Source organism: Aotus nancymaae, unplaced genomic scaffold (assembly GCF_030222135.1).
Source record: "Aotus nancymaae isolate 86718 unplaced genomic scaffold, 86718_ANA_hifiasm-v0.15.2.pri h1tg000007l, whole genome shotgun sequence".
Lineage (NCBI taxonomy): Eukaryota > Metazoa > Chordata > Mammalia > Primates > Aotidae > Aotus > Aotus nancymaae.
Genome location: NW_026988418.1, coordinates 2,231,218 through 2,251,911, shown reverse-complemented (window position 1 = coordinate 2,251,911; position 20,694 = coordinate 2,231,218). Strand labels below are relative to the sequence as shown.

Genomic DNA, 20,694 nt, shown 5'->3' with positions numbered 1-20,694 from the left:
ATGTATAACATAAAATTGACTGTTTTAATTATTTTAAAGTGTATTATTCAGTAGCAGTAAGTACATTAACATTGTTATGCAGCCATCATCACTATCCATCTCCAAAATACTGTCATTCCAAACAGAAACTCTGTACTCATTAAAAAATGGATAGTTTGCCAGGCATGGTGGCTCATGTCTGTAATCTCAGTACTTTGGGAGGCCCAGGCGGATGGATCACTTGAGGTCAGGAGTTCGAGACCAGCCTGGCCAACATGGTGAAACCCCATCTCTACTAAAAATACAAAAATTAGCCGGCATCACGGTGCACACCTGTAGTCACAGCTGAGGCAGGAGAATCGCTTGAACCCCGGAGGCAGAGGTTGCAGTGAGCTGAGATCTTGCCACTGCATTCCAGCCTGGGTGATAGAGCGAGACTGTGTCTCAAAAAAAAAATAAGGGCCAGTTCCCACCTCATTCCCACCTCCTCTGGCCTCTGGTAACCTCTATTATACTTTCTGTCTGTATGAATTTGTCTATTCTTGGTACCTCATATAAGTGGAATCATACACTCTTTGTCCTTTTGTGTCTGGTTTATTTCACTTATCATAATATTTTCAAGGTTCATCCATGTTGTAACATAAAACAGAATTTCATTCCTTTTGAAGGCTGAATAACATTCTGTTGTATGTATATACCACATTTTGTTTACCTATTCATTTTTTATTAACATTTTATTAGACGGTAGGTATATAGAGTTTTTGTGTGTGTGTTTTTGGGTTTTTTTTGTTCATCCCTTTTGGCTATTGTAATAATGCTTCCAACAAACATTGATATACAAATATTTATTTGAATCACTGCTTTCAATTCTTTTGGGTATATACCTAGATGTAGGAGAAGTGCTGGATGATATGGTAATTCTACATTTAGCTTTATATGTATATAAAGCTATATACATACACACACACACACACACACACACAGATATATATATACACACACATACCCCTTTTTTAAGTAACCACCAAACTATTTTGTGCAACGGTTGTACCATTTTACATTCTCACAAGTTATGCACAAGGCTTTCAATTTCCACATCTTTGAGAACACTTGTTATTTTCCTTTTAGTTTTAAAATAGCCATCCTAATGGGTGTAAAGTTCTGGGGTGTTTTCCAACACTAACAACCAATTCTCAGATTCTTCAGACACCAGTTTGGATGTCCAACAATTTAAGTTAATTCTGACACTGCCTGAAATTAGCATCAGGTTCCATAGATTAATGGGTTCAGTTCCCACTTCAGATGCCAATTGCAAGTCCCAGGCCATCCGTAATTCTAACCAACCAACTTCAAATGGTAGGTTTCCATCATGTCCCTCCTCATGTTCAATAGTTTGCTAGAATGGCTTACAGAACTCAGGGAAACACTTTACTTATGTTTACTAGCTTATTATAACTTAGGAACAGTGCACTGGAAGAGATGCACAGGGCAAAGTATGGGGAGTATAGAGCAGAGCTTCCATTCCCTACTGGGCATATCATCTTCCCAGCAAGTTAATGAGTTCACCAAACCGAAAGCTTTCTAAATCTCACTGTTGAACAGTTTTTACAGCGCTCCATCTCCAGGGCCTGCCCTCCCCTCTTCCCTGGGGTCGGTAGGTGGGACTGAAAGTCTCAACCCTCTCATGAGTTGGTCTTTCTGGGGACCAGTTCCATCCTGAGGCTCTTAAGGGGTCCCACTCTAGAAAACCTTATTAACATCAGGTGTGATTGAAAAGGGCGCATTATAAATAACAGAAGACACTCGTCTCACTTAGAAAATTCCAGGAGTCTCAGGACCCCTGTGCCAGGAAACAGGGATAAAGATCAACATATTTTTGCCTTATACCACAGAATTTGTACCTCCTGGTGGTTTGTTTTGATTTGCATTTCCCCAATGACTATTGATTTGGGGCATCTTCTGTTTTCTTTTCTTCTTTTTTTTTTTGTTTTTGGAGACAGTGTCTCACTCTGTCACCCAGGCTAGAATGCAGTGGCGTGATTGTGGCTCATCACAACTTCAACTTCCTGGGCTCAGGTGATCCTCCTGCCTCAGTTTCCTAAATAGTTAGGACTACACGTGTGTGCCACCATACCTAGCTAATTTTTAGAAATTTTTTTTGTAGAGATTGTATCTCACTATGTTTCCCAGGTTGGTCTTGAACTCCTGGACTCAAGCAATCTTCCCACCTCAGCCTCCCAAAATGTTGGGATTACAGGCATGAACCACTGTGCCCAGCCAGCATCTTTTTATTCATTGGCCATTTCAATATCTTTGGAGAGATGTTTATTTAAGTCCTTTGCCCATTCTTTAAATTGGGTTGCTAGTTCTTCTGTTGTTGAGTCACTGGAGTTCTTTATATATTCTGGATATTAATTCCTTATCAGATATATGATTTGCAAATATTTTATCATATTCCTTGGGCTCCTTCTTCATTTTCTTGATAGTGGTCTTTGATGCATGGATAATTTTTAATACTGAGAGATCTCAATTTTTTTTTTCTCTTGCTATGTTTTGGTATCATTCCAAGAAATGATTGCCAAATCCAATGTCATGAAGGATTTTCTCCTGTGTGTTCTTCTAAGAGTTTTATAGCTTTAGCTCTTTTGTTTAGATATTTGCTCCCATTTTGAATCACTTTTTGTATGTAATATAAGGTAAGGGTTCAACATCATTCTTTTGCATGTGGTTATCCAGTTTTCCCAGAAACATTCGTTGAAATAACTGTCCTTTCTCCATTGAATGGCATTGGCACTCTTGTTGAAAATCATTTGATCATATGTGTGAAAGTTTATTTTTGTCATGGAAATAGGTCCTATAATCCTTTTGCAGGTGTATAAAAGATATTTCTTAACAATATAAATATACATAGCATAGAAAGGCTATGCCAGAGGGGCTATCACATAGAGTAAAAGCATATTGTAACAAAAGAGGAAAAACAAATACCACTCAAAATGATTTAAAGCACATTTTTATTATAGATAGGTAAGTGTGGTTTGCTGTGGCTACAGATATATTTATAATGGATGAACGAGCTTTTCTAGATACCGAGAGGTATAATATTTTTCTTTCAGTACTGAACTAATATTTCTCTGATAACAAGGAAACATTGAACTGGCTGAGCCTATTTTAAATGGGAAAATACTTTTTTTTCTGGATGTTGCTTTAAAGACTGGTAAATTAATTTTTTTAAGTACTAACACTAAATTTAAGTACAGTGAAAGAAATCAATGAATACTATAAAAACATAAAATTTCTAAAAAGCAGAAATATAAAGTTTTTATAATTTAAAACAGCAGCAATTTAAAAAAATTTGCTGAATTAAAACTTTACAAAATATATATACACAAAGCATCATTCCAGATGATCATGAATTTTAAAAACAGTATAGCACAACCCCCAATCTCTACCCCAAACCTACTACTAAATGTAGCTGGCCTATAATAATTTTTACAACAATTTAAAAAATAAAACAAAAACAAAAAATCTCCCAATTCTTTTGTGTATAAGCACAGGTTACAATGTGCTGGCTTTGATTCCATATACACAAAGAGAATTTTAAAATAAAACAAGAACTTCACATAAATAGTTTTACTTGTTATTAAGTGTGTGACCAAACAAATTAAAATAAGTACTAACAACCAAAACATATCTTGATGTAACCAGTACATATACTTTTAAAGAATGACAAAGATGAAAAAGGAAATAAAATAGTCTATGAAAGCCATAAGCACCTTGTTTTAGAGAGAGCACCAAGCAACACAAAGAGGCAACGCGTAAGAGGTAGGGTATCACCGGCTAAGATGTATATGCCCACTGGGGACCTGAATACAGCTTAGTGTTTTGGAAAATAAGACATATTAGACTGTGGCTTGTAATTTTTAGACAGAAGCAGTGCACGTTTGGAAGCATTAGCCAGTATTGCTCCATAGTGCTCTGCATCTCCAGCTGTCTAATGGGTACTATGCGCTCAGTCAAAAATATAAGATACCCTGAAGAATTCCATATTTAAAAATTTTTAGTTCTAGGGAATTCTCTAAGAAAGCTGGGATCAATATAATTTTTAAAAGAATTAAATACTTTATCAATCATAGTCCTTTAAAAATGCCTTTTCTCCTTCTTAGGAGGAAGTCTGTTCTTCCTGAGATTCTTTAAGATTTAGCCAATGCTTTATTACATGCATTTCATAATGACAGCATCTTTCTGTCTATATTTCTCTCTCTGCAGGAATTACCTGACCAACAGCATGAATTCAGAAGTAATTCAGAGACTTTGCAGAAAGCATACAGAACTGCTTTCAATGTAATACTTTCGTTCAGTTTTGAGATGAGAAAATTTTTGTACTTCAATCACTGGAAGTTGATTAGGTTCCTGGGTGTTAAAAAGAAATGTTGCCTTATGCCAGCTGCCGTCTTGAATCTGCAAAATAAGAACAAAATGCTTTCATATGTATTTCCTTAGCAGTCACTTTCAGTAGACAATGCCCTTCATAGATAATGCGAACTTGTTTTAAGGATTAGAAATAATAAATAGAAAGTACCTAGAACAATGCTCAATAAATGGTAAAATTACTATTATTTAACTGACAACCTGGGCTTATTCCTGTCTCGAGAATGGCATTGTGTGTTCTAATTTTTCACTTCCAGAGGCTAAGGCCAGGCTTCTGCTTCAGTTGTCTGTGAATCATTGAACCAGCTATGAATTAAAAGGCTGCAATATTCCTAGTATGAGTAATAACCATCTGTTCTGTCTTCCTTTATTTGGGACTGATTCCTCAGGATGGATATTTTTCTTTAATAAAAGACAACAACCTATTTGAACCTCTGTATTTTAGGTAGAAAATAAACAGAATCAGTCAGATATGGTTAAAATCATAATTATGTGCAATCATCTTTTAGATTTCTTTTTCTCCCCCATTCTGTAGCTCTCTATTTATACAGTTTCCCTCTTTCTTCTCTTCCTTCCATGGCTTTCTGTTTCTCTTATTACTATATGCTCTTTTGTTTCTAATAAATTCTATGGAACAAAAATATATCATAAAATATCCTGTCATTAAGATTCAACCAGACACAATAGAGAAACATAATTGATGAGTTTTGTGAAGCTGTTATTTAGGAGCTAATTCACTTATTCACAGAATTGTCATGATATAAATTTTAAATTTTGAAGGAACTTCAGAGATTATTTAAGCTACACACCTTATTTTAAAGCTAAGGCAGTTGAAGCTCTTTGAAAATAAGTTACTTGCCTAAAGTCATAAACTCGGTACGATAACAAGACCTAAAATTCTGTGTGAAAGGCACTGTTAGATTCATTCAAGTCTTTTAAGCAATATTTATTGAATACTAAGTATATGTAGCATAGCTGACTAAGGCATAATCCTCAGTGTTCTTACACTGCTTGTGAAATACAAAGATGACGAAATTAGTTCTGGTTTCTGAATTCTAGTGGCTTAGAAATCTAGTTGAAGAGAGTAAAAACATAAACAATTAACAACAACAAAAAGACCATCTATGGAAAGTACAATATAAAAAATGTAAATAGTGAGTACTAAATTCCTCATTTCTAACTAGAGTACTCAGGAAAAGCTTAATGAAAACATTTGGAATATAGATGGGCTTTAAAGTATGCCTAAAATTTCCACTTGATTGTGAGGTATAGAAGGTCATTCCAGAGAAAATGAATGGCATAAGTTAAACAGGCACATGTATATACACATAAAACCACCACCACAAAAAACTAAAAAACAAATATACACACACAACAACAACCACAAAAAACTAAAAAACAAATGGGCAAGTAGAAATTGGCTGTGAAAATTAGTTTAGCATGGTGTTTAAATTAATGGATTTGACCTGGGACAGATTTTGATAGAAATTCTGGTACTGTCACTTTCCCTACATATACAATGGGAATAATGCAAACCTACCTCACAGCCTTGTAAGGATTAAATAAAGTTTCAATCAAAAGTCACTAGCAGAACACTGAGGCCTGGGGTTTGAAGTTCGGTATGCCTGGGACCGATTTCTTGTTCCTCCTCTAATTAGCTTCATGACTATGATTATCTAATTAGCTACGTTAATTTTATTTAATTTTTAAATTTAACTTTTATTTAAAACAATTTAAAAACGAAATTTTTACTTTAATTACTCTAATTGGCTGCATTACTTTGCTCAAAGTAACTTTGAGCAAGTTCTCTGGGCCTTTACTTTCATACCTATAAAATAGGACCAATAATATATTCTTTACAAAGAATATGTTATTATAAATAAAATAATCTATGTAATGCATGTTCACTTAACATATAATAAAATCCCTAGTAAATAGTAGTAGGCACTGTTGATATTATTATCACTATAATTATTGTGACAGATGAGTTTGGTTATAGTTTACAACAGACAGCCAGTGAAAGGCTGAGCTAAAAAGGCAGGTTGGGGCCTGGTTGTTGGGAGCACTGAATGGAGTTGCTAAGTTTGGACTGTATCTCAGAAGTGCTAGTGAGTCACTGAATGTTTCTGGGCCAGAGAGTACAAGTTAAATAAATGTGTTGATGATACTGATCTCTTCGAATATAGATAATGAGAGCTATATACTTCTATTTGCCTATGATTTTTCAAGCACTATTTTTCTGGAAATAAAATGTTATGAAAAAGTAGAGTACCTTGGAAATGTTAAGAGATGCTAAATCATGGGCTCGACAGTACACAAGGACAGGAAATGAAGCTACTTAAAATAATTAACGATAGATACATAAAATGGACAACTCTGTTCTTTAAAACAGGGGTCAACAAACTCTTCTCTAAAAAGCCAGAGAGTAAATATTTTAGGTTTTGTGGGCCCTGCAGTCTCTGTGACATCTACTCAACTCTGCCACTGCAGTGTCATAACAGCCACAGACAATAAGTAAATGAATTAAGGGTGGCTGTGTTCCAATAAAAATTTATTCACAAAAACAGGTGGAAGGCCAGACTTGGTCTGTTGAACGTAGTTTGTCAACACCTGCTCTAAGAAATAGTGTTTTAAAATTACAGATTTTTCATAATATCCATTATTTAATTATTATTATTATTTTTTGAGACAGAGTTTTGCTCTGTTGCCCAGAATGGAGTGCAGTGGCACAATCTCAGCTCACTGCAGCCTCTGCCTCCGGTTTCAAGCGATCCTTGTGCCTCAGCCTCCCAAGTAGCTGGGATTATAGGCGTGTGCTACCATGCCTGGCTAATTTTTGTATTTTTAGTAGAGACAGAGTTTCTCCATGTTGACCAGGCTGGTCTCATACTTTTAGCCTCAAGTGAACCACCCACCTCAGCCTCCCTAAGTACTGGGATTAGAGGCATGCCCCATAGTGCCCGCCCGCCCCATTATTTATTTGTTTATTTATTTTGAGACATAGTCTCACTCTGTCACCCAGGCTGGAATGCAGTGGTGCAATCTTGGCTCACTGCAACCTCCGTCTCCTGGGTTCAAGCGATTCTCCCGCCTCAGTCTCCTAAGTAGCTGGGATCACGAGTACCCACCACCAAACATGCCCAGCTAATTTTTGTATTTTTAGTAGAGATGGGGTTTCACCATGTTGGCCAGGCTGGTCTTGAATTCTTGACCTCAAGTGATCTGACTGCCTTGGCCTCCCAAAGTGCTGGGATTACAGGCATAAGCCATGATGCCTGGCTTCATTATTTAATTTTAATGCAAAAAAATAGGCTACAGTTCAAATTCTGACTGGTGGGGTGAGCCAATATGTAATTATACCCATATTTGGTAACAGGTATAGGGATTGACAGAATGAAATAAAACTTACCTGCCTCTATAACTTGCCTTTTATGCAATAATGAGATGTAGAGTTATAGCAGTGAAAACATGAAAATATTTATCCAAATGCATTGACTATTTATCATCTATCTATCTATCTATCTATCTATCTATCTATCTATCTGCCATCTATCTGTCCATCCATCCATCCAGGTATAATTATTTCATATAGAGAATAAAAATTAAATTTATGTATTAACACCTGTTTTGCATGTAAAAATCTAAGACCAATTGGTATGATGCAAGTTGACAAGGTATGATATAAACAAATGATTCATTCTGAAAAATGCAGTTACAAGTCAGGCACATTAAAACTTACTACCCTTCTGTATCTGCAGTTTGTAATTAAAGACTTACTCTAATTATTCTAATTTATGGTTATATCGATTTTAAATTAGTTATATTCAACAATTCTAAAAGTGCCATTTCCTTACCTTGCAGTCATCTGAAAGCACTTTAGGTTCAAGTAGAGTGTTTACTTTAAAAATCTGGCCATTCCATGCCTTGAAACCAATAGGCAATCCTGGGCCACTTGTTTGTGTGCTTGTCCACCTCGGGGTGTTTAGACAGTGGATGGTGATGATATGAGCAAATTCAGTCAGCTATGCCTCTAAAATATGTGTTGAATCTGATCATTATTCACTTATACTGTGTTTTCTCATATTCCAAGCCGCCATCATTTTTCATCTAGACTACTGCCAAAGCTTTCTAAGTAATTTGGTGTACTTTTACCCACCATAATTCTCTTCTTCACAATAGCCCAAATAATCACTAACCATTTTAATCACACCCTTCTCCCTGCTCAAAACATTCCAAATGACCGTGCATTGCAATGAGAACAATCGCCAAACCTCTTATCATGGTCTGTAATACCTTACAATCTGGCTCCTACATTTCTCTGGCATCATGTTTTCCAATTATTTACTATACTCCAGATATAGGGATTTTTTCCATTTTTTTTTCTTTTCTCTTTTTAAAAATAGATCAAGACCCCTTCTGTCTTAGGGTCTTCGCATTAGATATTTCCTCTACTTAGAAATCTCTTTTCCTGAGATAATCACGTAGCTGGCTTTCTCCATGCTTAGGTGTCTGGCTCAATGCAGTGTCAGATAGTACTTCTGTGACCACCCCAAGTAGGCAGCCCCTTTACCTAGTCACTCCACATCCCAACAACATATTTTCTTTTTTCTCTCTTTCTTTCTTTTCTTCTCTTTTCTCTTCTTTCCCTTTCTTTCCTTCCTTCCCTTCCCCTTCCTTCCTTCCTCTATTTTTCTTTCTTTTTCTTTCTCTTTTCTCTCTTCTTTCTCCTTTTTCTCTATTTCTTTCCCTTTCTTTCTCTTCTTTCCTTCCTTCCTTTTTCTTTCCCTCCCTCCCTCTCCCTCCCTCCATCCCTCCCTCCTCCTTCCTTCCTTTCCTCCCTTCCTTCCACCCATTCATCCATCCATTCATCCATCCATCCATCCATCTTTCTCTGTGATCATGGCTTACTGCAGCCCTGATCTCCCAGTAGTCTCAAGCAGATCCTCCAACCCCAGCCTCTCAAGTAGCAGGGATCACAGGTGTAAGCCACCATACCAGCAAAATTTTAAAAAATTTTGGTAGATATAAGAGTCTCTTTATGTTGCTCAGGCTGGTCTTGAACTCCAGGGTTTAAGTGATCCTCCTGTCTCAGCTTTCCAAAGTGCTGGGATAATAGGCACCCAATATGGGTGTGAATATATTAAATTCACTGCACCCAATCTTTTGTTTCCTTCACAGCACTTATCACTACCAAAATTACATTCATGCTTACATTGACTTCCCACATTAGAATATAAATTCTGATAAATTTCATCATGACAGCATGAACCTTGACTGTTTTGTTCACCACTGTAACATTAACATCCATAACCGTGTCTGTCTTAATAAACATTTAATGAATGAATAAATGAATGACAGAATGTATGCCTAAATATGAAAATAATTAACCCTAATTAGACAGTAAGCTAATCTATTAGGTATTCACTAGTAAGAAAATAACATTTTAAAGAACAGGCACTAAATATTGAAAGTAAAACCAAAGTTTGTGAGTAAAAGGTAAAGTATAGTGAGAGATTTTTTCTAATATTTTTTAGCTTCTAGGGAACAATGTATATGAATCTATTAGGAATTTTTGCACAGTAAATTTCTACACATATTTAAAGAACCCATTATGTGTTGCCTTATTCTATATTGTATTTTCTTGTTATTATAATCAGAAAGGTCTCCCCTGACTATTTGTTCACTACTTTTCTCTTCAAGGATATGTTGTTATTATAGTTTTTTGGGGGGATGTAAATATTTACTGCTAGTAGGTTGGTTTATTTTAGTGCTTTTCCTGAAATTCATAAGTAATATTTTGCTCCAAAATGTTGGCTTTTAAAAGTTAACATTGCCCACTGCAACCCATCTGTGTATCTAGAGGCTTGCAGGGCATATAGGAAAAATAACAACTTTTTTTTTACAATGTAGGATTTATTCAATAATTATAGAAATAAGAACACTATATTTTTTTTGGTGTGTGTCTATAGTCATAGCTACTTGGGAGGCTGAGGTAGAAGAATTCCTTAAGCCCAGGAGTTTAAGTCTAGCCTGGGCAACCTAGCAAGAACCCCATCCCTTTAAAAAATGCTATTTTATACAATTTGAATATGTCATTTATCTATGTCCTGTTAATTGAGAATAGTTAGCTTGCTGTTGCTTACTGATAAAACAGAGGAACCAGTTGGGGCTCCCTATTATAGACTTTGTGAAAGTAGCTGTTTTGTCTCAGAAGTATCACATTATATCTGTTTTTTAAAACAGCTTTACTGAGGAATAATTTACACTTATATATGTGACAGCCACATGATACATATATATTCATACATGATATCCACATATCATGTATATGAATTATGTGCCCATTTAATGTGCACAATTCAATGATTTTAATGTATTCACATAGTCATGCAACTATTACCAAAATCAATTTTAGAACATTTTCATCACTCCCCCCAAAAATCTCATAATCATAAGAAGTCATTCCCCATTTCTTCCTGACCCCTCTAGCCCTAGGCAATCACTAATCCACTTTCTATATGGATAGGTTCGCCCATTTAGGACATTTCATATAAAAGTACAATACGTGGTTTCTGGTGAATTGCTTCTTTCATTTAGCATAATGTTTTCAACGTTTATCAATGTTGTACTATGTACTTATACACCATTCCTTTTTATTGTCAAACAATATTTAACATGTTATTTATTAATTCATCAGATGTTGTCCATTTGGGTTTCTACTTTTTAGCTATTATAAACCATGTGCTGTGAAAATTCATGTACAAGTTTTTGTTTGAATGCAACTCTCTTGGACATATATACCTAGAAATGGAACTGCCGGGTCATAAGGTAAGTCCATGTTTGACATTTTGTGGAAATGCCAAACTGGTTTACAAAGAAACTGCAGGTTTTATATCTTATCAGCAATGTATAAGGGTTCCAATTTCTCTATATCCTCATGAACCCTAACTATCCTAGTAGGTATGAAGTGGTATCTCATTGCAGTTTTGATTTGCATTTTTCTGATATTTGCAATGATATTGAGCATCTTTTCATGTACTTATTAGCCATTTGTATATCTTCTTTGGAGAGATTTAAGTCTGTCCATGTTTCATTTATGTTAATTATCTTATTATCAGACTGTTAATATTTTCTGGATACAAGTCCTTTATCATATATGATATTTTCAAGTATTGCTCCCATTATGTGAGTTGACCTTTTACTTTCTTGATTATGTCCTTTGAATCAAAAAATTTTAATTTTAATGAAGTTCAATTTATCTTAGAAGATGTATGCCTATGTTTTCTTCTAAGACTTTTACAGTTTTAGCTTTTACATTTAGGCCTATGACTCATTTTGAGTTCATTTTTTTCTGTAGTACGAGGAAGGGTTCAACTTTATTCTTTTGCATGTGGCTATCCAGTTGTTCCAGCACTATTTGGTGAAAAGACAATTCTTTCTCTCATTGAATTGTCTTGGCATACAATGTGCTTTCCTAAATGAAATTTATTTTGTTCTTTTCCTGTAATTTGTTTCATTTCTTGAGATAGACAATAACACTAACCACACTTTGAATAAAACTCAAATTTCTTATCATGGCTTAAAAAGTCCTTCATGATCTACTCCCTACCTATTTCTTCAAGCTCATCTCAAACAACTTTTCACTATTTATTATGCTGCAGCTGTAAGAGCTTTCATTTAGTTTTCTAAAAATACTTAGCTCATTCTCACCTCTCTATCTCAGCCCTTGCTGCTTTATCTATCTTGAAGGATCCTCCCACAGTTCTTTGCATGATAGGCTCCTTTTTATTCTTTAGGTCTCAATGTAATTGTCCCCTATCCAGAGAAGACTTCTCTCACTACCCTAGCTGAAATATGTTCTCTAACTAGTTGGCTTTTCAACTCATAATAAGTTATTCTCTTTTATTACTACATTTATTTTCATTATTGCATTATCACAATCTGCAATGATTTTTTTTTTTTTGAGACAGAGTCTTGCTTTGTCACCAGGCGCCAGGCTGGAGTGCAGTGGCACAATCTGGGCTCACTGCAACCTCCACCTCTCGGGTTCAAGCAATTCTCCTGCCTCAGCCTCCTGAGTAGCTGGGACTACAGGCGTGCGCCACCACGCCCAGCTAATTTTTGTATTTTAGTAGAGACGTTGTTTCACCATGTTGGCCAGGATGGTCTCGATCTATTGACCTCGTGGTCTGCCCACCTAGGCCTCCCGAAGTACTAGGATTACAGGCATTGCAATGATCTTTTAATCTGTCAGTCTTCTTCATTAGATTATAACATCTGAGAATCAGGAAACTTGGTAGTCTTGTTCCCCACTGTATCCTCAATGTTTAGTAGAGTTCTTGGCCATAGAAGGTACTCAAAAACTTCATGAAATTCATGAATGAACAAAAACATTTTATAAAATCACAGTCTGTAAGGCTGAATAAAAATTTAGAAAGTCTAAGATAACACTTTTTAAAAAGCCATGGAATTTTTACTTCCAAAGAAAATCTATGTTAAAAAGACATACAAGGTTCTTTCCTGACTGATACAGGAATAGAAAAAACAGGGCCCTGCTAACTTAGCATCCCTCCTGACACAACCGTCTCGGGAAGTTCTGCATAGCTCCAACCCCTTTATTTTGTATCATGTGTGAATATATAAACCAAAGAACGACTCACTCAACAATGTACAGTGGGCTATCAGGGACACAGTGGTCAGTGCAGGGCTTCCTATTTGTGTTGCTTTATAATGTATGTTACAAAATGGTATTAGGCTGTTCAGAATAAACAAGCCTAACACCAGAGTCACAGAAACCATTCAGATGATAAAGATTTAGATAACCATTTACTCCATGATGTCACTTAATGCCATTAACCCGACTGATTGTTTCCAAGGAAACTGTTAGAAATAAGAGACAGGTATATCTTATCATTCTTTTCTAACTATTGATATTCTTCTCATCTTATGACTTCACTTTTAGGATCTTATTTAAAAACCTTATTTGAGAAGGGCACTTTATTTCATTTTATCTTCTCTCAAGATAGTCACCTCTACCTAATATCACACCACCTTAAACAGACAGTAAAAACTACATTTCAATAAATCCAACCAAATTTTGTCCTAAACATATAAAACAGGACAATTTCATTTGAATACATCCAATTTAGGAGTTCATGGTCACACATCTGTTCAGATCTTAGATAACACAGTGGTAGATTTTTTAGCATAGATAACAGACCATAAGTCAGGCAGATGTTTCTTTTCAGATGCTTCCCAATTCTTTTCTCACACAGAGTTATGTATTTAGGCAACTGAACATTTTAGCAGAAGATTCAAGCATAAAATATACATTTTTTTTTTCTGTTTAAAGAACTCTAACTCCTGGATTTGGAATTCATACTGATGCTTCCCTTGCTTTATTTTTCAATCCAGATCTCATTCCTCAATCTTCTAGGAGGTAAGATCTTTTCTTTTCTTGAAAAAAAAAAAAAAGGTTTTATTTCTTTTTCTTACTCTCTTTCTTGTTTGTTTTGTATGAATCCAAGGTAGCATCTTTGTGACACTGCCTAAGGAAGAATTTTTAAAGTGCAAAAATAAATCCAGCATCAGGCTGTCTGATTAAGCAGTAGTTCCTTGGATCGCAAAACTCTTTTGAAAAAATATGCCATGGTATTTTTATTGTGTTTATAAGCTGAAAACCATTTAAAATTCCAAAGAGAACAACAAAAAGAATAAAAAACACACACATGTGGTGTGACTAAAAAAAGGCACCAAAGATGTGTACAAGGCATGATTTTTCCTGGGAAACACTATGAAGCAGAAGAAACCTGTGTTTATCATTTTTCCATGCCTTGTTTTGAGCCCCTTTTTCATCACTGCTCTGCCCGTCACCAGCTGTCATACTGTAGCAGCCCTCTTTGGGATTCCTTGCTGTGTTAGCCTATGGTATATGTTCAGACCTTCCCTTTTCTTAGTTCTGTTTTTTTCCCTTCCTATGAACTCTTAGGATTCTGCTAGGGAACTATGCCAGTTGATATTTTAAAAATACATGCTAAAGTATGCATAACTGTTGATGGTTTTTTAACATAAAAACAAATTTGACAAGAGTTATCAGGAAGATAATCACACGTTCTTGGCATTTGTTACTTGGCTTCTCTGTGGGTCCAGGCCTGATGCTAATGGAAGAAGGATGAGTCTTCTAACAAAGATGAAAATTATTGAGAACTCTAGAAAGGCAAAATACATGGCCAAAGCTGGTTACCACATGGGCAAGGGAGGCTTAGAGATACAAGGTCAGAAAATAAAGAAATTATAAAGAAATTTCTTTATCACCCAGGTGTAGTAGCTCACGTCTATAATCCCAGCACTTTGGGATGCCAAAGCGGGGGGAACACTTGAATTCAGAAGTTTGAGACCAGCCTGGACAATATGGTGAAACCCCATCTCTACTAAAATTACAAAAATTAGGTGGGTGTGGTGATGGGTACCTGTAAGCCCAGCTACTTGGGAGGCTGAGGTAGGAGAATCACTTGAACTCGGGAGGCAGAGGTTGCAGTGAGCCAAGATCATGCCACTGCACTCCAGCCTGGGTGACAGAGTGAGACTCTGTGTAAAAAAAATTCTTTATTAATAATTTATTTATTATTTTAAAGCAGTGCCATCTGCTACATTATCTTGTACAAATCTCTTAGCTTTTTCTAAGTTTTTTTCCCAGTTGTAAAATAGGGAATAATAACATCTATAGGCTCTTGGGAGGATTCTATGACAATATATAAGTGAAATTACATTGTTTAGTGTTTGGACTAATGATGTTTAAGATAATTTTGGGGGCTAAGCATGGTAATTTCACCACTTTGGACAAAGCAGGTGGTTCACTTGAGGTCAGGAGTTTAAGACCAGCCTGGCCAACATGTAAAACCCTGTCTCAACTAAAAATATAAAAATTAGCTGGGTGTGGTGGCATGCATCTGTAGTCCCGGCTACTCGGGAGGCTGAGGCAGGAGAATCACTTGAACCCAGGAGGCGGAGGTTGCAGTGAACTCAGATCATGCCGTTGCACTCCAGCCTGAGAAACAGAGTGAGACTCCATCTCAAAAAAAAAAAAAAAAAAAAAAGGAAGATAATTTTTGGGAGGACTTATAAATATTTTGTATTTGCTGTGGTGGAACACCCACCACAGTTCTCCAGGACTGAGAGGGCCGGATAGAGAAGAAATGGGCACCTACTACAATAAAACTGAAGAGAAAAAAGATTCCATTTGCCAGTGCTCAAAAATATCTTATACTTCTGGTTTATCTTCATTCTTCAAATGTTATTTTGCTATTATTTTGGGGTAGATGTGTTATAACATTAGTTTAATTGCTGCTAAAGAAATTATAGTCATTGATAAATGTGAATGGTTAAGACAGGTAGTTTGTGTTTCATTTATGATATTTGTTGTATTCTTCCAGATAGAGCTTTCGTATTAGTCTTGCAAACCTAACTGAGTTCACTGGGGCAGGGCCCATTCAGTGATCTGCAGGTTAGAAACCAGAGGAAAAGAGAAGGACAGAAAAAAAGCTGAAAATTATAAACTCTGTAAACCGCTACTTTGTCTTCCAGTCTACCCGTATGATCAGTTTACTCATAATTAGTTCCTCAGTCTTTACTGAGCCCCCATGTGGAAATACTGGTGCACAGAGTATCGTGGTTTATGGAAAGGAGTAAAGACAGAGCATCTGGTTTTGAAGAGCTCTGTTTCCTCCTGGAGAAAAGACCCATATGCTTAAATGTTGCAATCTTTAAAAGGCAGAATAAAACTGCCAGAGTCCAGAGGAAAGAGAAAGCATTTTCTGGTAGCATCAAAAGGCAAGACTTCCAAGATAGGAGAGTATCTCCAAAGTCATGAACATTTAGAGAAGTAAAGATAATAACTTTGAGGAGAATCCATGTTTAAAGACAGGATACAAGAAAAAGTGAACAGTCAAATGAAACAGCAGAATGACCAGAGAGGCTATATCTGGAAGAACATAACAAATATAAATTAAGCATTTAAGCAAAAAAGATGCTATCTTTCTCTCTCTCTCTCTCTTTCTCTCTCTCTCTCTCTATTTTGAGACGGAGTCTCACTCTGTCTCCCAGGCTGGAGTGCAGTGGCAAGATCTTGGCTCACTGCAACCTCTGCCTTCCAGGTTCAAGCAATTCTGCCTCAGCCTCCCAAGTAGCTGTGATTACAGGTGCACACCATGGTGCCTGGCTAATTTTTGTATTTATAGTGAAGCGGGGTTTTCATCATGTTGGCCAGGCTGGTCTCAAACTCCTGACCTCAGGTGATCCGCCTGCCTTGGCTTCCCAAAGTGCTGAGATTACAGGTGTGAGCCATCTTGCTCAGCTGCAAATCTCATTATTTATTCACATCTTCCATTTGCTGTGAGGTAAGAGAATTTGTTCAATATGATGTTTAGAATTTCCCTTGAAGTAATACCAAAATTTAGGATCAGATATGATAGCTCATATTATGCTTGCAAAGAATTTCTTGTTTCATCCTTAGGATATTATTCTACAATCATAATGTCAGTTATATGAATAAAGATCCAAAATATTTAATAAAACTAAGTTTGAGACAACATAAAAGATTGCTTCATAAATATTTTATGACAAAAGTTCTGTGGCTTATGGAAAAAGTATCTTTCCTCTTTGAATCTTAGGAGGGCTGATAATCAGTTCTTGACTTGTCCTCTCAAGCCACAGTTCCACATATACAATTACCCACTGGATATATAAGGAGGTCAGAGTGTGTGTACGTGTGTGCATGTGTACACATACAGGCAGTGAGTTCACTTAGTATTTGAAAGTGAACACAGCAGTACTTACTGGAAGGCCCATTTGGCCTGATCTACCCAAGGGCCCTATAATTCCTGGTAAGCCCATCTCTCCTTTTTCTCCATCCTCTCCAGGAATTCCCCTTCCTCCTGGAACTCCCTGTAATGCAATAAAAATTTTTTTATAAAGGAATGCAATGAAATAATTATGCTACACAATAAGCAGGTTTTTGTTTGGCACACAAAAATAATGATGTCTAATATTTTAAAGATTTTACCAAACATCTATTTTATATATAATGTTAAAAGTATAACTTACCTTTAACCCATCTTTTCCTTGGAGACCTTCTTCTCCAGGAGCTCCTGGCTCACCCTATTTTGTAGCAGAAACAGTATAATTAAAATTTTTTTGCTATATAATTCATCTTATTTTATTTTTAGCCTGTAGCCTGTATGGAAAATAGCAAATTTGTGTTCATTTATTTCTACTACTTTATTTCTAAAGAGAATTTGACAGTATAATGAGTATGATTTAGCTTGCCTTGGATAGCTCTGAAGATGATTTCATGATTCAGAGTGTCATAAATTCAAATATAAAATGATCCCAGAATATTAATACATTTTAGATAATTAAAGGTGATATATATCCATTTGGTAGCTCTGGAACTTTATACAGCTAGACTTGTGTTTCTGAGTTCAAGAAATGTAAATACTGCATGTCATAAAGTTATAGTGCTTTGCTGTATTGAATTTACATAGGTTAATATAACTTGATTCAGTTATGACCACTCTACCAGATTTTTAGAGTTTCCATATTTTCTCCCTTTCAGTAGAGAGGTACAGAGGTAAAGATTAATGTTCTGGTACATTAATCAGTTGTTTTTTAGATATGGAACTTGCAGAAATGTAGAGCCATTCTTGAAGCTATTAAGGTAAGACTGGCTCTCTTGATACTGAAATTATTTAAAAGTAAATTAATTAGCGCTGATTTATAGTTGCTCCATCTTTACTGTCACTGACATTTCTATTATCCTCACCTCCCAATCACCCATCCCACACACAAAAAAAAGAAAGGAAAAAGGAAAAAGCCAGATACAAAACTTATCTCCCTACTTTGCCTTTTAGTGAACAAATGTCTCTTAAAATTATCTTAGGAAAAAACTCCTTACCACAGCTCAAAATAAAGCCTGTCTCTATTAGCATAACTTCTCAAAGCTATCTAATTGCAATAATTTACAATTATGTCCTTGCATCTTGTTAGCTTTGCATGATCATGAGTTTTTTTTTTCATGTTTTATTTTTCTTATTTTTTATTTAAAAAATTTTTTCTTCACCTAACCAGTGTGCTAAAAGGTTTGGGTTTTCTTAGACCAAATTAAATCTGTAAGTTAGACTTCAATCTTTTATCTGTCTTGTTAGGTCAGGAACCATCCTGAGAGTTGATCACTGGTATTTATTAATTTCTTCTTAATGCGAACATTAGTGACAATTACTGTGACCCCGCATTTTTGGCAAGGGTTCTACAGAGTATACCTGATTTTGAGAAAAGGAGATATGAGGTTAAGACTAAATGCTACTGAATTAGAATAGGGACAAGGTTTGGCATGCAGCATTTGAAATTATGAAATAAAACCAAACATTTTCTATAATGTATCAGAAAGGGTTATTCTGCTATTTATTAAAGTGCTTAGACTAGTAAGTTTTGAGTCTCTGAAAGAAGCGAGCTAGTGTATTAAAAAGGTTTCCAAAGGGCACTCACCCGTAACCCTGGTTCCCCAGTTCCTCCAACACTGCCTGCAATTCCAACATCTCCCTGAATAAACAAAGGGAAAGATTAAACTCTTTTCTACTAAGACTGCATGTCTAATTATGGAGGGCATGTCATAAGGCAGGGGTCCCCAGTGCCTGAGCTGTAGAGGATACCTGTCCAAGGCCTGTTAAGAACTGTGCTACACAACAGGAGGTGAGCAGCTGGTGAGCCAGCACTACCGTCTGAGCTCCACCTCCTGTCAGATCGGTGGCAGCATTAGATTCTCATAGGAGCACAAACCCTATTATGAACTGTGCATTTGAGGGATCTGGGTTGCTCATTCCTTATAAGAATCTAATGCCTGATGATCCGAGGTGGGACAGTTTCATCCCCAAACAATCCCCTGCTCCACCACGGTCTGTGGAAAAACTGTCTTCCACGAAACTGTTCCCTGGTGCCAAATAGGTTGGGGACTGCTGTCATAAGGAATAGGAGTTCCAAAACACTTCCTGTTTTTATCTGGGGGCTCCCACCTGCTTTCAAGTTGGCAAATGTAGGGGATTCAAAGGTGACAAATGTTGGGGATTCAATAGTGAAAGTTTAGAGACTCTCCTTTATTTTTTAGAAGGTTACCTTTGCACCTGGCTCGCCTTGCAGACCAGACTCTCCCTCAATGCCTGGAGGTCCCTACAAGAGAATAATCTGACACATTACAAAGGCAATAACAATCTCCTAAGAAGATGATGGTAACACTGAACTCAAGGGTGAGCTATCTGTGTTCAAAAGGGCATAATTGCTGTCCCTTTATAAACTTCATAGCATAAGAACAGATAGTTTCTGACACCCTTTAACAGTTCAAATGTCAAAACAACTTCACTTAAGATTAAGAATTTTAAGACCTGTTTCTTCTAATCCTTTCTCTCATTCTTTAAACCTCATTCAAAGGGATTTGTTCCTCCTCTCCCTTTCTGTTGTGCCTTTAGGAATCCACTTCCTTAAAAAAATTCATTTTTTCTTATTGGTTTCATAAAAAATATGCAAATAAGAGATTTTTTCATATTATAACACACACACACACACACACACACACACACACACACACTCTGAGCTTCTTTTCCAGCCTTCTTTCATGGTGGGTTCATTTTTGTTGGGAAGCCTTCAGTTTTCTTTACTTTGAGAACATATAACTTCTTGCAACCTCTGGCTATTTCCAGGCCTAAAGTTCCTACAATTGCTGATGTTATAACTATTTTTGTCTCCTAGAGATGTTTACTTTATCTGTGAGCACGCTATGTGTGCCCCCGCTTTCCTTTGGGGAGAAGTTTTATTGGCGTTCCAGGTGAACAGGTCTGCAGAAATTAGATCATGAAAACCATTACTTATCATGTTAAGAAACTGGTATTTTATCCTAAAGGCCATGAGAGCTCTTGAAACATTTAAAGGAAATGAATGATATAAAAAAGATAAACTGGCAGCAAGTAGATGATGGAATATTAGGAGCTGGAGGAGACATGGCATAAGAATGTGGGGGCTAGTGCACTGGCAATAGGGATACAAAGGAAAGGGTAGACTTAAGAGAGAATGGGCAGGGAGAGGCCCATTCAAAATAAAAAGATGGCTGATTAGAGAGGATTAGGTAGAAGAAGGAGTCCAGGATGACTCTCAGTTTTGTGTTATTGGGTAAAAGGGATATCTTTCATTGAGATATGAATCAAAAGAGGAAGAACAGTGGGAAAGTAATGAATTTGGTTTAGA

General features: G+C 36.3%; 1 protein-coding gene across 1 annotated transcript in view; it reads right to left on the bottom strand.

Moving 5' to 3' along the window:
* Positions 1–2,973: 2,973 nt before the first annotated feature.
* Positions 2,974–20,694, bottom strand: part of LOC135273383 (collagen alpha-1(XXIV) chain-like) — a 28,266-nt gene continuing 10,545 nt past the window's right edge. The window contains exons 4-8 of the mRNA XM_064372164.1: positions 19,573–19,626; positions 18,949–19,002; positions 17,509–17,562; positions 17,242–17,349; positions 2,974–4,437 (exon numbers count right to left, since the gene is read on the bottom strand). Of these exons, the coding sequence (XP_064228234.1) occupies positions 4,282–4,437; positions 17,242–17,349; positions 17,509–17,562; positions 18,949–19,002; positions 19,573–19,626 (426 nt within the window). The 3' untranslated portion in view covers positions 2,974–4,281. The remainder of the gene's footprint in view (positions 4,438–17,241; positions 17,350–17,508; positions 17,563–18,948; positions 19,003–19,572; positions 19,627–20,694) is intronic.